Source organism: Haematobia irritans, chromosome 5 (genome assembly GCF_050003625.1).
Source record: "Haematobia irritans isolate KBUSLIRL chromosome 5, ASM5000362v1, whole genome shotgun sequence".
Classification (NCBI taxonomy): Eukaryota; Metazoa; Arthropoda; class Insecta; order Diptera; family Muscidae; genus Haematobia; species Haematobia irritans.
The window spans coordinates 126,791,669-126,809,751 of NC_134401.1; the positions used below are offsets into that span (position 1 = coordinate 126,791,669).

The 18,083-nt window shown below is 34.1% G+C and overlaps 1 protein-coding gene across 1 annotated transcript; it reads left to right on the top strand.

Moving 5' to 3' along the window:
• Positions 1-11,993: 11,993 nt before the first annotated feature.
• Positions 11,994-16,923, top strand: LOC142240041 (uncharacterized). The gene is made up of 2 exons (XM_075311762.1): positions 11,994-16,812; positions 16,862-16,923. Exons 1-2 carry the CDS (start codon positions 11,994-11,996, stop codon positions 16,921-16,923), a joined length of 4,881 nt encoding a protein of 1,626 aa, XP_075167877.1.
• Positions 16,924-18,083: the final 1,160 nt, after the last annotated feature.

An 18,083-nucleotide genomic window follows, 5' to 3' on the forward strand; every position in this document is an offset into this window, starting at 1 on the left:
CTAGGGCGCTTAGTTTAGGAGATATGGCCAAAAGAAGTTTTTCCTATAAAAATTTCAATTTTCTTAGGATTTGGGTAGATTTTCCAATATTTTGAGGGTGGTCACGAATTATCGTCCTTTTCGCTCTAGGACGCATATTTAAGGAGATATGGCCAAAAGAAGTTTTTCATATAAAAATTTCAATTTTTTTAGGAGTTGGGTGGATTTTTCAATTTTGTGAGGGTGGTCACGAATTATCGTCCTGTTCGCTCTAGGACGCATATTTAAGGAGACATGGCCAAAAGAAGTTTTTCATATAAAAATTTCAATTTTTTTAGGATTTGGGTGGATTTTTCAATTTTGTGAAGGTGGTCTCGAATTATCGTCCTTTTCGCTCTAGGACGCTTAGTTTAGGAGATATGGCCAAAAGAAGTTTTTCATATAAAAATTTCAATTTTTTTTAGGATTTGGGTAGATTTTTCAATTTTTTGAGGGTGGTCACGAATTATCGTCCTATTCGCTCTAAGACGCATATTTAAGGAGATATGGCCAAAAAAAGTTTTTCATATAAAAATTTCAATTTTTTTTAGGATTTGGGTAGATTTTTCAATTTTTTGAGGGTGGTCACGAATTATCGTCCTTTTCGCTCTAGGACGCATATTTAAGGAGATATGGCCAAAAGAAGTTTTTCATATAAAAATTTAAATTTTTTTAGGATTTGGGTGGATTTTTCAATTTTTTGATGGTGGTCACGAATTATCGTCCTTTTCGCTCTAGGACGCTTAGTTTAGGAGATATGGCCAAAAGAAGTTTTTCATAAAAAATTTCAATTTTTTTAGGATTTGGGTGGATTTTTCAATTTTTTGATGGTGGTCACGAATTATTGTCCTTTTCGCTCTAGGACACTTAATTTAGGAGATATGGCCAAAAGAAGTTTTTCATATAAAAATTTCAATTTTTGTAGGTTTTGGGTGGATTTTTCAATTTTTTGAGGGTGGTCACGAATTATCGTCCTTTTCGCTCTAGGACGCTTAGTTTAGGAGATATGGCCAAAAGAAGTTTTTCATATAAAAATTTCAATTTTTTTACGTTTTGGGTGGATTTTTCAATTTTGTGAGGGTGGTCTCGAATTATCGTCTTTTTCGCTCTAGGACGCTTAGTTTAGGAGATATGGCCAAAAGAAGTTTTTCATATAAAAATTTAATTTTTTTTAGGATTTGGGTGGATTTTTCAATTTTTTGATGGTGGTCACGAATTATCGTCCTTTTCGCTCTAGGACGCTTAGTTTAGGAGATATGGCCAAAAGAAGTTTTTCATATAAAAATTTCAATTTTTTTAGGTTTTGGGTGGATTTTTCAATTTTTTGAGGGTGGTCACGAATTATTGTCCTTTTCGCTCTAGGACGTATATTTAAGGAGATATGGCCAAAAGAAGTTTTTCATATAAAAATTTCAATTTTTGTAGGTTTTGGGTGGATTTTTCAATTTTTTGATGGTGGTCACGAATTATCGTCCTTTTCGCTCTAGGACGCTTAGTTTAGGAGATATGGCCAAAAGAAGTTTTTCATAAAAAATTTCAATTTTTTTAGGATTTGGGTGGATTTTTCAATTTTTTGATGGTGGTCACGAATTATTGTCCTTTTCGCTCTAGGACACTTAATTTAGGAGATATGGCCAAAAGAAGTTTTTCATATAAAAATTTCAATTTTTGTAGGTTTTGGGTGGATTTTTCAATTTTTTGATGGTGGTCACGAATTATCGTCCTTTTCGCTCTAGGACGCTTAGTTTAGGAGATATGGCCAAAAGAAGTTTTTCATATAAAAATTTCAATTTTTTTACGTTTTGGGTGGATTTTTCAATTTTGTGAGGGTGGTCTCGAATTATCGTCCTTTTCGCTCTAGGACGCTTAGTTTAGGAGATATGGCCAAAAGAAGTTTTTCATATAAAAATTTCAATTTTTTTAGGATGTGGATAGATTTTTCAATTTTTTGAGGGTGGTCACGAATTATCGTCCTTTTCGCTCTAGGACGCATATTTAAGGAAATATGGCCAAAAGAAGTTTTTCATATAAAAATTTCATTTTTTTAGGATTTGGGTGGATTTTTCAATTTTTTGATGGTGGTCACGAATTATCGTCCTTTTCGCTCTAGGACGCATATTTAAGGAGATATGGCCAAAAGAAGTTTTTCATATAAAAATTTCAATTTTTTTAGGTTTTGGGTGGATTTTTCAATTTTTTGAGGGTGGTCACGAATTATCGTCCTTTTCGCTCTAGGACGCTTAGTTTAGGAGATATGGCCAAAAGAAGTTTTTCATATAAAAATTTCAATTTTCTTAGGATTTGGGTAGATATTCCAATTTTTTGAGGGTGGTCACGAATTATCGTCCTTTTCGCTCTAGGACGCATATTTAAGGAGATATGGCCAAAAGAAGTTTTTCATATAAACATTTCAATTTTTTTAGGATTTGGATGGATTTTTCAATTTTTTGATGGTGGTCACGAATTATCGCCCTTTTCGCTCTAGGACGCATATTTAAGGAGATATGGCCAAAAGAAGTTTTTCATATAAAAATTTAATTTTTTTTAGGATTTGGGTGGATTTTTCAATTTTTTGATGGTGGTCACGAATTATCGTCCTTTTCGCTCTAGGACGCATATTTAAGGAGATATGGCCAAAAGAAGTTTTTCATATAAAAATTTAAATTTTTTTAGGTTTTGGGTGGATTTTTCAATTTTTTGAGGGTGGTCACGAATTATCGTCCTTTTCGCTCTAGGACGCATATTTAAGGAGATATGGCCAAAAGAAGTTTTTCATATAAAAATTTCAATTTTTTTAGGATTTGGATGGATTTTTCAATTATTTGATGGTGGTCACGAATTATCGTCCTTTTCGCTCTAGGACGCATATTTAAGGAGATATGGCCAAAAGAAGTTTTTCATATAAAAATTTCAATTTTTTTAGGATTTGGGTAGATTTTTCAATTTTTTGAGGGTGGTCACGAATTATCGTCCTTTTCGCTCTAGGACGCTTAGTTTAGGAGATATGGCCAAAAGAAGTTTTTCATATAAAAATTTCAATTTTTTTAGGTTTTGGGTGGATTTTTCAATTTTTTGAGGGTGGTCACGAATTATTGTCCTTTTCGCTCTAGGACGCTTAGTTTAGGAGATATGGCCAAAAGAAGTTTTTCATATAAAAATTTCAATTTTTTTAGGATTTGGGTGGATTTTTCAATTTTTTGATGGTGGTCACGAATTATCGTCCTTTTCGCTCTAGGACGCGTAGTTTAGGAGATATGGCCAAAAGAAGTTTTTCATATAAAAATTTCAATTTTTGTAGGTTTTGGGTGGATTTTTCAATTTTTTGATGGTGGTCACGAATTATCGTCCTTTTCGCTCTAGGACGCATATTTAAGGAGATATGGCCAAAAGAAGTTTTTCATATAAAAATTTCAATTTTTTTTAGGATTTGGGTGGATTTTTCAATTTTTTGATGGTGGTCACGAATTATTGTCCTTTTCGCTCTAGGACATTTAATTTAGGAGATATGGCCAAAAGAAGTTTTTCATATAAAAATTTCAATTTTTGTAGGTTTTGGGTGGATTTTTCAATTTTTTGAGGGTGGTCACGAATTATCGTCCTTTTCGCTCTAGGACGCATATTTAAGGAGATATGGCCAAAAGAAGTTTTTCATATAAAAATTTCAATTTTTTTAGGATTTGGATGGATTTTTCAATTATTTGATGGTGGTCACGAATTATCGTCCTTTTCGCTCTAGGACGCATATTTAAGGAGATATGGCCAAAAGAAGTTTTTCATATAAAAATTTCAATTTTTTTAGGATTTGGGTAGATTTTTCAATTTTTTGAGGGTGGTCACGAATTATCGTCCTTTTCGCTCTAGGACGCTTAGTTTAGGAGATATGGCCAAAAGAAGTTTTTCATATAAACATTTCAATTTTTTTAGGATGTGGATAGATTTTTCAATTTTGTGAGGGTGGTCACGAATTATCGTCCTTTTCGCTCTAGGACGCATATTTAAGGAGATATGGCCAAAAGAAGTTTTTCATATAAAAATTTCATTTTTTTAGGATTTGGGTGGATTTTTCAATTTTTTGATGGTGGTCACGAATTATCGTCCTTTTCGCTCTAGGACGCATATTTAAGGAGATATGGCCAAAAGAAGTTTTTCATATAAAAATTTCAATTTTTTTAGGTTTTGGGTGGATTTTTCAATTTTTTGAGGGTGGTCACGAATTATCGTCCTTTTCGCTCTAGGACGCTTAGTTTAGGAGATAGGCCAAAAGAAGTTTTTCATATAAAAATTTCGATTTTCTTAGGATTTGGGTAGATTTTCCAATTTTTTGAGGGTGGTCACGAATTATCGTCCTTTTCGCTCTAGGACGCATATTTAAGGAGATATGGCCAAAAGAAGTTTTTCATATAAACATTCAATTTTTTTAGGATTTGGATGGATTTTTCAATTTTTTGATGGTGGTCACGAATTATCGTCCTTTTCGCTCTAGGACGCATATTTAAGGAGATATGGCCAAAAGAAGTTTTTCATATAAAAATTTCAATTTTTTTTAGGATGTGGATAGATTTTTCAATTTTTTGAGGGTGGTCACGAATTATCGTCCTTTTCGCTCTAGGACGCATATTTAAGGAGATATGGCCAAAAGAAGTTTTTCATATAAAAATTTAAATTTTTTTAGGATTTGGGTAGATTTTTCAATTTTTTGAAGGTGGTCACGAATTATCGTCCTTTTCGCTCTAGGACGCTTAGTTTAGGAGATATGGCCAACAGAAGTTTTTCATATAAAAATTTCAATTTTTTTAGGATTTGGGTGGATTTTTCAATTTTGTGAGGGTGGTCACGAATTATCGTCCTTTTCGCTCTAGGACGCATATTTAAGGAGATATGGCCAAAAGAAGTTTTTCATATAAAAATTAAAATTTTTTTAGGTTTTGGGTAGATTTTTCAATTTTTTGAGGGTGGTCACGAATTATCGTCCTTTTCGCTCTAGGACGCATATTTAAGGAGATATGGCCAAAAGAAGTTTTTCATATAAAAATGTCAATTTTTTTAGGATTTGGGTGGATTTTTCAATTTTGTGAGGGTGGTCTCGAATTATCGTCCTTTTCGCTCTAGGACGCTTAGTTTAGGAGATATGGCCAAAAGAAGTTTTTCATATGAAAATTTAATTTTTTTTAGGATTTGGGTGGATTTTTCAATTTTTTGATGGTGGTCACGAATAATCGTCCTTTTCGCTCTAGGACGCTTAGTTTAGGAGATATGGCCAAAAGAAGTTTTTCATATAAAAATTTAAATTTTTGTAGGTTTTGGGTGGATTTTTCAATTTTTTGAGGGTGGTCACGAATTATTGTCCTTTTCGATCTAGGACGCTTAGTTTAGGAGATATGGCCAAAAGAAGTTTTTCATATAAAAATTTCAATTTTTTTAGGATTTGGGTGGATTTTTCAATTTTTTGATGGTGGTCACGAATTATCGTCCTTTTCGCTCTAGGACGCTTAGTTTAGGAGATATGGCCAAAGGTAGTTTTTCATATAAAAATTTCAATTTTTTTAGGTTTTGGGTGGATTTTTCAATTTTTTGATAGTGGTCACGAATTATCGTCCTTTTCGCTCTAGGACACATAGTTTAGGAGATATGGCCAAAAGAAGTTTTTCATATAAAAATTTCAATTTTTGTAGGTTTTGGGTGGATTTTTCAATTTTCTGAGGGTGGTCACGAATTATTGTCCTTTTCGCTCTAGGACGTATATTTAAGGAGATATGGCCAAAAGAAGTTTTTCATATAAAAATTTCAATTTTTTTAGGATTTGGGTAGATTTTTCAATTTTTTGAGGGTGGTCACGAATTATCGTCCTTTTCGCTCTAGGACGCATATTTAAGGAGATATGGCCAAAAGAAGTTTTTCATATAAAAATTTCAATTTTTGTAGGTTTTGGGTGGATTTTTCAATTTTTTGAGGGTGGTCACGAATTATCGTCCTTTTCGCTCTAGGACGCTTAGTTTAGGAGATATGGCCAAAAGAAGTTTTTCATATAAAAATTTCAATTTTCTTAGGATTTGGGTAGATTTTTCAATTTTTTGAGGGTGGTCACGAATTATCGTCCTTTTCGCTCTAGGACGCATATTTAAGGAGATATGGCCAAAAGAAGTTTTTCATATAAAAATTTCAATTTTTTTAGGTTTTGGGTGGATTTTTCAATTTTTTGAGGGTGGTCACGAATTATCGTCCTTTTCGCTCTAGGACGCTTAGTTTAGGAGATATGGCCAAAAGAAGTTTTTCATATAAAAATTTCAATTTTCTTAGGATTTGGGTAGATTTTCCAATTTTTTGAGGGTGGTCACGAATTATCGTCCTTTTCGCTCTAGGACGCATATTTAAGGAGATATGGCCAAAAGAAGTTTTTCATATAAAAATTTAATTTTTTTTAGGGTTTGGGTAGATTTTTCAATTTTTTGAGGGTGGTCACGAATTATCGTCCTTTTCGCTCTAGGACGCTTAGTTTAGGAGATATGGCCAAAAGAAGTTTTTCATATAAAAATTTAATTTTTTTTTAAGATTTGGGTGGATTTTTCAATTTTTTGATGGTGGTCACGAATTATCGTCCTTTTCGATCTAGGACGCTTAGTTTAGGAGATATGGCCAAAAGAAGTTTTTCATATAAAAATTTAAATTTTTTTAGGTTTTGGGTGGATTTTTCAATTTTTTGAGGGTGGTCACGAATTATTGTCCTTTTCGCTCTAGGACGCTTAGTTTAGGAGATATGGCCAAAAGAAGTTTTTCATATAAAAATTTCAATTTTTTTAGGATTTGGGTGGATTTTTCAATTTTTTGATGGCGGTCACGAATTATCGTCCTTTTCGCTCTAGGACGCTTAGTTTAGGAGATATGGCCAAAAGAAGTTTTTCATATAAAAATTTCAATTTTTTAGGATTTGGGTGGATTTTTCAATTTTGTGAGGGTGGTCACGAATTATCGTCCTTTTCGCTCTAGGACGCATATTTAAGGAGATATGGCCAAAAGAAGTTTTTCATATAAAAATTCCAATTTTTTAGGATTTGGGTGGATTTTTCAATTTTGTGAGGGTGGTCACGAATTATCGTCCTTTTCGCTCTAGGACGCATATTTAAGGAGATATGGCCAAAAGAAGTTTTTCATATAAATATTTCATTTTTTTTAGGGTTTGGGTAGATTTTTCAATTTTTTGAGGGTGGTCACGAATTATCGTCCTTTTCGCTCTAGGACGCTTAGTTTAGGAGATATGGCCAAAAGAAGTTTTTCATATAAAAATTTCAATTTTCTTAGGATTTGGGTAGATTTTCCAATTTTTTGAGGGTGGTCACGAATTATCGTCCTTTTCGCTCTAGGACGCATATTTAAGGAGATATGGCCAAAAGAAGTTTTTCATATAAAAATTTCAATTTTTTAGGATTTGGGTGGATTTTTCAATTATTTGATGGTGGTCACGAATTATCGTCCTTTTCGCTCTAGGACGCATATTTAAGGAGATATGGCCAAAAGAAGTTTTTCATATAAAAATTTCATTTTTTTTAGGGTTTGGGTAGATTTTTCAATTTTTTGAGGGTGGTCACGAATTATCGTCCTTTTCGCTCTAGGACGCTTAGTTTAGGAGATATGGCCAAAAGAAGTTTTTCATATAAAAATTTCAATTTTTGTAGGTTTTGGATGGATTTTTCAATTTTTTGATGGTGGTCACGAATTATCGTCCTTTTCGCTCTAGGACGCATATTTAAGGAGATATGGCCAAAAGAAGTTTTTCATATAAAAATTTCAATTTTTTTAGGATGTGGATAGATTTGTCAATTTTTTGAGGGTGGTTACGAATTATCGTCCTTTTCGCTCTAGGACGCATATTTAAGGAGATATGGCCAAAAGAAGTTTTTCATATAAAAATTTCAATTTTTTTAGGATTTGGGTGGATTTTTCAATTTTTTGATGGTGGTCACGAATTATCGTCCTTTTCGCTCTAGGACGCATATTTAAGGAGATATGGCCAAAAGAAGTTTTTCATATAAAAATTTCAATTTTTTTAGGATTTGGGTAGATTTTTCAATTTTTTGAAGGTGGTCACGAATTATCGTCCTTTTCGCTCTAGGACGCTTAGTTTAGGAGATATGGCCAAAAGAAGTTTTTCATATAAAAATTTCAATTTTTTTAGGATTTGGGTGGATTTTTCAATTTTGTGAGGGTGGTCACGAATTATCGTCCTTTTCGCTCTAGGACGCATATTTAAGGAGATATGGCCAAAAGAAGTTTTTCATATAAAAATTTAAATTTTTTTAGGTTTTGGGTGGATTTTTAAATTTTTTGAGGGTGGTCACGAATTATCGTCCTTTTCGTTCTAGGACGCATATTTAAGGAGATATGGCCAAAAGAAGTTTTTCATATAAAAATTTAAATTTTTTTAGGATTTGGATGGATTTTTCAATTTTTTGATGGTGGTCACGAATTATCGTCCTTTTCGCTCTAGGGCGCATATTTAAGGAGATATGGCCAAAAGAAGTTTTTCATATAAAAATTTCAATTTTTTTAGGATTTGGGTAGATTTTTCAATTTTTTGAGGGTGGTCACGAATTATCGTCCTTTTCGCTCTAGGACGCTTAGTTTAGGAGATATGGCCAAAAGAAGTTTTTCATATAAAAATTTCAATTTTTTTAGGATGTGGATAGATTTGTCAATTTTTTGAGGGTGGTTACGAATTATCGTCCTTTTCGCTCTAGGATGCATATTTAAGGAGATATGGCCAAAAGAAGTTTTTCATATAAAAATTTCAATTTTTTTTTAGGATTTGGATAGATTTTTCAATTTTTTGAAGGTGGTCACGAATTATCGTCCTTTTCGCTCTAGGACGCTTAGTTTAGGAGATATGACCAAAAGAAGTTTTTCATATAAAAATTTCAATTTTTTTAGGTTTTGGGTGGATTTTTCAATTTTTTGAGGGTGGTCACGAATTATCGTCTTTTTCGCTCTAGGACGTATATTTAAGGAGATATGGCCAAAAGAAGTTTTTCATATAAAAATTTCAATTTTTTTAGGATTTGGATGGATTTTTCAATTTTTTGATGGTGGTCACGAATTATCGTCCTTTTCGCTCTAGGACGCATATTTAAGGAGATATGGCCAAAAGAAGTTTTTCATATAAAAATTTCAATTTTTTTAGGATTTGGGTAGATTTTTCAATTTTTTGAGGGTGGTCACGAATTATCGTCCTTTTCCCTCTAGGACGCTTAGTTTAGGAGATATGGCCAAAAGAAGTTTTTCATATAAAAATTTCAATTTTTTTAGGATGTGGATAGATTTTTCAATTTTTTGAGAGTGGTCACGTATTATCGTCCTTTTCGCTCTAGGACGCATATTTAAGGAGATATGGCCAAAAGAAGTTTTTCATATAAAAATTTAAATTTTTTAGGATTTGGGTAGATTTTTCAATTTTTTGAAGGTGGTCACGAATTATCGTCCTTTTCGCTCTAGGACGCTTAGTTTAGGAGATATGGCCAAAAGAAGTTTTTCATATAAAAATTTCAATTTTTTTAGGATTTGGGTGGATTTTTCAATTTTGTGAGGGTGGTCACGAATTATCGTCCTTTTCGCTCTATTTAAGGAGATATGGCCAAAAGAAGTTTTTCATATAAAAATTTCAATTTTTTTAGGATTTGGGTGGATTTTTCAATTTTGTGAGGGTGGTCACGAATTATCGTCCTTTTCGCTCTAGGACGCATATTTAAGGAGATATGGCCAAAAGAAGTTTTTCATATAAAAATTAAAATTTTTTTAGGATTTGGGTGGATTTTTCAATTTTTTGATGGTGGTCACGAATAATCGTCCTTTTCGCTCTAGGACGCTTAGTTTAGGAGATATGGCCAAAAGAAGTTTTTCATATAAAAATTTAAATTTTTGTAGGTTTTGGGTGGATTTTTCAATTTTTTGATGGTGGTCACGAATTATCGTCCTTTTCGCTCTAGGACGCTTAGTTTAGGAGATATGGCCAAAAGAAGTTTTTCATATAAAAATTTCAATTTTTTTAGGTTTTGGGTGAATTTTTCAATTTTTTGATAGCGGTCACGAATTATCGTCCTTTTCGCTCTAGGACGCTTAGTTTAGGAGATATGGCCAAAAGAAGTTTTTCATATAAAAATTTCAATTTTTTTAGGTTTTGGGTGAATTTTTCAATTTTTTGATAGCGGTCACGAATTATCGTCCTTTTCGCTCTAGGACACATAGTTTAGGAGATATGGCCAAAAGAAGTTTTTCATATAAAAATTTCAATTTTTGTAGGTTTTGGGTGGATTTTTCAATTTTCTGAGGGTGGTCACGAATTATTGTCCTTTTCGCTTTAGGACGTATATTTAAGGAGATATGGCCAAAAGAAGTTTTTCATATAAAAATTTCAATTTTTTTAGGATTTGGGTAGATTTTTCAATTTTTTGAGGGTGGTCACGAATTATCGTCCTTTTCGCTCTAGGACGCATATTTAAGGAGATATGGCCAAAAGAAGTTTTTCATATAAAAATTTCATTTTTTTTAGGTTTTGGGTGGATTTTTCAATTTTTTGAGGGTGGTCACGAATTATCGTCCTTTTCGCTCTAGGACGCTTAGTTTAGGAGATATGGCCAAAAGAAGTTTTTCATATAAAAATTTCAATTTTCTTAGGATTTGGGTAGATTTTCCAATTTTTTGAGGGTGGTCACGAATTATCGTCCTTTTCGCTCTAGGACGCATATTTAAGGAGATATGGCCAAAAGAAGTTTTTCATATAAAAATTTCAATTTTTTTAGGTTTTGGGTGGATTTTTCAATTTTTTGAGGGTGGTCACGAATTATCGTCCTTTTCGCTCTAGGACGCTTAGTTTAGGAGATATGGCCAAAAGAAGTTTTTCATATAAAAATTTCAATTTTCTTAGGATTTGGGTAGATTTTCCAATTTTTTGAGGGTGGTCACGAATTATCGTCCTTTTCGCTCTAGGACGCATATTTAAGGAGATATGGCCAAAAGAAGTTTTTCATATTGTTGGCAAAACCGCCAACACACCATATACTTTTATTTAATGTTTTTAAAATTGTGTTAAAATTAAAATTATTTTTATGATAAGTGTACATATCCAACATACATTTATTTTTTATTTATATTCATATTAAATTACCATTTTCCCCTTTACATTGTGTTAAATACATTTTAACATATTTAATATGATTTAGATAAATATTTAAACTTATTTGCATTATGTTGAATATGTACTTATGCTATACATCAATAGTGTAGTTATCATCAATGAATTTACATTTAACATTGCTCGTTGCTCATTTCATTCATCTCAATCGTTTCATTGATAAAATATTCTCATTGATAAAAAGTTTCTCATTCTCTTTCTCTCAGTATGTTTATGCTTTGATTGAGTGATATGCAACAAATAACTGATCTTTAGCTTATTGTTGTTGTTCACTGATCAATGCATTACAACAGCACATCATTATCAATGAATGAGTGGTTTTTATCAATGAAAGCTTTATATTGAATGAAATTGAAGCATCAGCACTTTTGAATTAACAATTTATGGAGAGAAGTCACTCAATTCAAATTTTAAATCGAATTATAGTAACTCAAGTGGATTTTAAAATCAATTGATTCTTTCTTTTCCATTTGGACCACTGAGCAGACAACATTATAAGTATCTCTACTAATTACATTAACTTGTAAAATTTTCTATTTTTTTTTTTCAGCAAATAAATTGAATTTGATTTTGTACATTTTTTCTATTGAAAATAATTCGGTCTCCTTTTTTTGGGGTTTAATTAAATTTGGAAAATTTGTAAACGATCTTTAACGTAACATTTTTGGTGCCGAAACCCGGGAATATTTCGCGTATTTTTTTCGGTTTTTTTATTGATTTTATTTTTGTGGAAATACTAAGTGAATCACGTGTTAATTATTTGGTTTAAGGCAAATCACGTGTATTTGATATCGGAATGGCGGATTTAGATGGAATAATACAAATGCAAAGAGATTCATTAGAATTGCTGAGGAAATATGAGCAGAGGTTTGATTCTAAACCAAATTCTCAAAAAACTTCGGGTTTTTTGTCCTCATTGGGACAACGAATTGATGATGTTTTCAACGTTTTTGAGAGCCAACATCAGGAGATTTTACAAAGGGTCCACGATGAAGCCTTGAATGCCTCTGATGTTCCCTATTTAGCGGACGATCTATATTTTGATTTCTCCGATTTGTACTTTACATTTAGGGGTAAAATTATTGATTCTTTGCCTCAGCAATCGGCATCTCATTCTCCATTTGCTAGCACATTCGCAGTTCCAAATAATCGTTCTGATACGACTATAGGGGTTGACGCAAGGCTTCCTAAAATTTCATTGCCATCATTTTCAGGTGAGTATATGGAATGGATTTCTTTCCGTGACATATATTCATCCCTTGTTCACAATAACGAGTCACTTACTAAAATACAGAAATTTTACTATTTGAGGGGTACTCTTAGTGGTGAGGCCGCGAGTTTAATTAGGAGTATTTCTGCTACTGAAGCTAACTATGATTCCGCGTGGAAAATTCTGGAATCAAGGTACCACAACAAAAGAATAATAGTTAGCAATTTAGTTGGCAGACTTTATGGTTTAGATAAGTCTGATGGTGGATTTCAGTCCATCAAAAGGCTTCTTGATTCTGCCAGAGAATGTTTGTCTTCTCTAGATAATTTGGGAGTAGACACCGGAAGCTGGGATCCGTTATTGATTCATTTGCTATCCCAAAAACTTGATCTTCCAACCAGGAAAGATTGGGAGCAATCGTTAAGGTCTTCCACTGAAATTCCATCTCGCAGGGAGATGTTTGATTTCCTTGAGCGGACATTCAGAACCCTTGAATCTTTAAATAACGATTTTCACACTTCGGGGAATAATTCTAAGATAAAAAAGACTTCCTGCCATTCGGGCAAATTATTGAAGGCAAAGGTGAATTCGTGCGCACATTGTGGTAAACCCCATTTGATATCGAAATGTTTTAAGTTTTTGGCATTACCTTTGGCTATGAGATATGAATTTATATCACAGAGGAAACTTTGCCGTAATTGTCTTAGTACGGGACATAGTCATGATAACTGCCCCTCGCCTTTCCGTTGCATTTCATGCAAAGAATTGCATCACTCTATATTGCATTCGGATGGAGTGGAGAACTTGAATCAAGCTTTGACACAGTCTCCATCTTCATCGAATGATAATAGCATTGTTCCGAATCCGGTCACATCTCATACGACCAGCGCTTTTCGAGCAGTTTTGCTATATACGATACGTCTTGTTGTCAATGCTAACAGTGGTCGCTTTCAATTGAGAGCACTCTTGGACCCTGGTTCACAGGGCAGCCTTATATCTGAATCTGCGGTACAGTTAATAGGACTTAGAAAGGTTAGATCTCATCATCGAGTAATTGGCATTGGAGAAGGTAATTCGACTTTGTCCAAGTTTTTTGTGAACGTCGAATTGTTTTCCCGTACGAACAAGCCAGTCATGAATTGTAGGGCTTTAGTTTTGTCTAATCTCTCATCATACACCCCAGATCCATCGTCAAGACACATAACGATGCCCAATATCGAAATGGACAGTCTTGCCGATCCTCTTTTTTATAATTCCGATAGAATTGACATGATTTTAGGTTCTGATGTTATTTCCAGGATTCAGATACCCACTGAATCATTTGTCCATGGAAATTTATTTTTCCAAAATACGCATTTTGGATGGGTTTTTACGGGTTCTGACGAATCTGTGTCAATTAATGGTATTCATATACACAATTTGGGTCTTGAGACTATACTCCGATCCTTTTGGGAGCAGGAGGAGGTAACCATGAATCGGCATTTAACGGAAGAAGAGACTTCTTGCGATGCATACTTTCGAGCCACAACAAAACGAAGTTCGTCCGGTCGATACATGGTTTATTTACCATTTAAATCATTATGTCATGGCAATATATTTCCTGTTATTGATAACAATCATTTCAATGCGCTGAAGCGTTTTAGGCAGTTGGAAATTTCTTTTTCGAAGCGTCCTCAGTATAGTGTAGGTTATAAGGAGTTTATGAAGGAATATGAGTTATTGGGACATATGTCCAAAGTGGGAGTTTACCCCAAAGATATTCGCCATAACTCCTATTTTTTACCCCATCATGGTGTGTTCAAAGAGGATAGCACTACCACAAAATTGCGAGTAGTTTTTGATGGCAGCAGTCATCATAACAATAAGGAATCTCTCAATGATTTGTTATCTCCAGGTCCTGCTCTACAAAATGACCTCCCCACAGTTTTGACGCATTGGAGAGGGCATAAGATAGCATTCTGTGCGGATATCGAGAAAATGTTCCGGCAGATAGATGTCTATCCGGAACATCGCAGATTCCAACAGATACTTTGGCGTTATGACCCTCTCGATGATATTAGTATTTACGAACTCAACACGGTTACATATGGAACCACTTCAGCTCCATATTTGGCCATAAGGGTGTTGAAAAAACTGGCGGAGGATTTTGAATCTGAATTTCCTGAGGCATCTCGAATATTGGTAGAAGATTCATATGTCGATGACATTTTGTCTGGTGCTGATTCATTTGAAAATGCCACCAGATTGCAAAGGGATTTGTGCTCCCTATTGAGAAATGGGGGATGCAATCTGAGAAAATGGATTACAAATTCAAAGGATCTTTTGGAGACTATTCCTGTGGAGCACAGGGATCCGTCTCTAACATTGGATTTTGATCAAAGTCATATTGTCAAGACCCTTGGTATTCAGTGGAATACGTGCGACGACTGTTTTTTCTTTAAATCCCAATTGACTGAGCCTGTGCTAGCCACGAAACGATCGATTCTTTCGGAGGCTGCACGACTTTATGACCCACTTGGTTGGCTAACCCCGACAACTGTTATCGCTAAGTCCATTTTTAAGAGCTTATGGGAGCATGGGATCGACTGGGATTCTGAAATCCCAGATATAATCCAGTCCCAGTGGTGTTCATATAGAGAATCGCTACCAAAACTTGCCAATCTAAAAATTCCTAGATGGATTGGGCTGTGTCCTGGAACGAAAATTGAATTTCATTGCTTTTGTGACGCCTCGTCTATTGCATATGCAGCTGTTGTATATGCTAGAGTGGTGGCAGCGGATGGCACTCACGTCAATATTATTCAGGCTAAGTCGAAAATTTCACCAATAAAGACCATTACAATTCCTCGTTTGGAATTGTGTGCGGCCTCATTATTGGTTAAACTGACACGAAAAGTTATGGGCTCTTTCAGGAGCACAGATGTTTCCAGTATTTATTATTGGAGTGACAGTTCGACTGTTCTTAGTTGGCTAAGGAAATCTCCATCGAACTGGAACGTTTTTGTGGCTAATAGAGTCGCTGATATTCAACGGTTTACAAATCCACTTGATTGGAGATATGTACCATCCACATTAAATCCAGCAGATATAGCCTCTCGTGGGATTTTACCAGGGGACTTAGTTGAAAACAAGACGTGGTGGAATGGTCCACAATTTCTTTATGATCCACCTGCTTTCTGGCCTGAAAATCTTTCCAATTTATACACTTCCGATGAAGAAAGAAAGAAAAAAATTGTCGCTCACACATCGGAGACATCAACGTACCCGGAGCTCCTTTTGAAATTTTCTAGTCTCCCGAAGTTACTTCGGGTGACTTCATTATGTCTACGTTTTGCACATAATTGCATATACAAGGAGAAGAGAAAATATGGTATTCTATCATTTTCTGAAACTTGGCACTCATTGCTTGTTTTAGTGAAGCTTTCTCAAAAGACTGATTTCCCTTCTGAAATCAAACTTTTATCTTCAAAGCGACAAATTGGCCATGGCCCAATTCTGAAACTTATGCCATTTCTTGATAATGAAGGTATTTTGAGAGTTGGAGGACGACTCCAAAACTCCAACTTTTCATTTGATAGGAAACATCCCATTTTATTATCGAAATCGAATCCACTATCCACATTAATTATTTCGGACGCTCATGAGCGAACACTTCATGGTGGCTTATCCTTAACTATGTCTTATGTGTCTAGAAAATTTTGGATTATATCTGGGAATCAACTTTGTAAAACAATCATTCACAAATGTATTGTTTGTTTTAGACACTCAGCAAAGTCGGCGCAACAAATAATGGGCAATTTGCCAAGTGTACGATTGAAACCAGTTCGTCCATTTAAGCACAGCGGTGTTGATTATGCTGGCCCTATAACGATAAAAGCTTCGTCGGTAAGATCTTCCGCCACTTCGAAAGGTTATATTTGTTTATTTGTGTGTATGGTCACAAAAGCCATACATTTGGAAGCAGTGTCAGACCTTACCACGAATGCCTTTCTAGCGGCTTTTAGGCGTTTCATTTCACGTAGAGGCGCTTGTACTGACCTATATTCTGATTGTGGCACAAATTTCATAGGTGCCTCAAAAGAACTTAAGGTAATTTATAATAAGAATGAAAAAGCTATGCCAAAGGATTTGTTGCAAGCCCTTAGCCAAAACGAGACGAACTGGCATTTCAATCCTCCAGCATCACCAAACTTTGGCGGCCTCTGGGAAGCAGGCGTAAAATCTGCCAAATTTCACTTAAAACGTATCATGGGTGATAGAGTTTTGAATTTTGAAGAGTTAACGACTTTGCTTTGTCAGATTGAAAGTTGTCTTAACTCTCGGCCACTGGCACCTCTATCAGCTGATCCATCTGATTTTGATTTCCTTACTCCAGCTCATTTTTTAATCGGAGAACCGACCAACTGTATACAAGAACCATCTTTGTTGGACACCAATATCAATCATCTTTCTAGATGGAAATGCGTGGAAAAACTCAAACAACATTTTTGGAAGAGGTGGCACGGTGAGTACCTAAATCGACTTCAAGCTCGACCCAAATGGTTAAAACCCAGAGCGGAAGCCAAAGTTGGTGATCTGGTTCTCGTATCCGACGAAAAAAGTGGTCCTGGGCAATGGAATGTTGGCCGTATTCAAGAGATTCTGGTCAAGACGGACATACAAGGGTAGTATCAATCCTTTCAAAAAATAAAGTTTATAAAAGGCCTATTTCTAAAATTTGTTTTTTACCAGAAATTTCACACAACTGGTCAACATTAGCATCACCAAAAGAGTAAACCTATTCATGATCACAACAACAATCTCTAAACCATCACTCAACATCATCTTCATCCATTCTCAATCAAAAAGGATAAACCAGTTCTCAATCGCTGTGAGTCGGAGCATAGCGGAGCTTAAGGCTCGACTAAAATACTCCCAACGACTGGTAATCCTGTACAACCTCATCTGGAAAAACTTTCGTTCTTCAGGGGGGAGAATGTTGGCAAAACCGCCAACACACCATATACTTTTATTTAATGTTTTTAAAATTGTGTTAAAATTAAAATTATTTTTATGATAAGTGTACATATCCAACATACATTTATTTTTTATTTATATTCATATTAAATTACCATTTTCCCCTTTACATTGTGTTAAATACATTTTAACATATTTAATATGATTTAGATAAATATTTAAACTTATTTGCATTATGTTGAATATGTACTTATGCTATACATCAATAGTGTAGTTATCATCAATGAATTTACATTTAACATTGCTCGTTGCTCATTTCATTCATCTCAATCGTTTCATTGATAAAATATTCTCATTGATAAAAAGTTTCTCATTCTCTTTCTCTCAGTATGTTTATGCTTTGATTGAGTGATATGCAACAAATAACTGATCTTTAGCTTATTGTTGTTGTTCACTGATCAATGCATTACAACAGCACATCATTATCAATGAATGAGTGGTTTTTATCAATGAAAGCTTTATATTGAATGAAATTGAAGCATCAGCACTTTTGAATTAACAATTTATGGAGAGAAGTCACTCAATTCAAATTTTAAATCGAATTATAGTAACTCAAGTGGATTTTAAAATCAATTGATTCTTTCTTTTCCATTTGGACCACTGAGCAGACAACATTATAAGTATCTCTACTAATTACATTAACTTGTAAAATTTTCTATT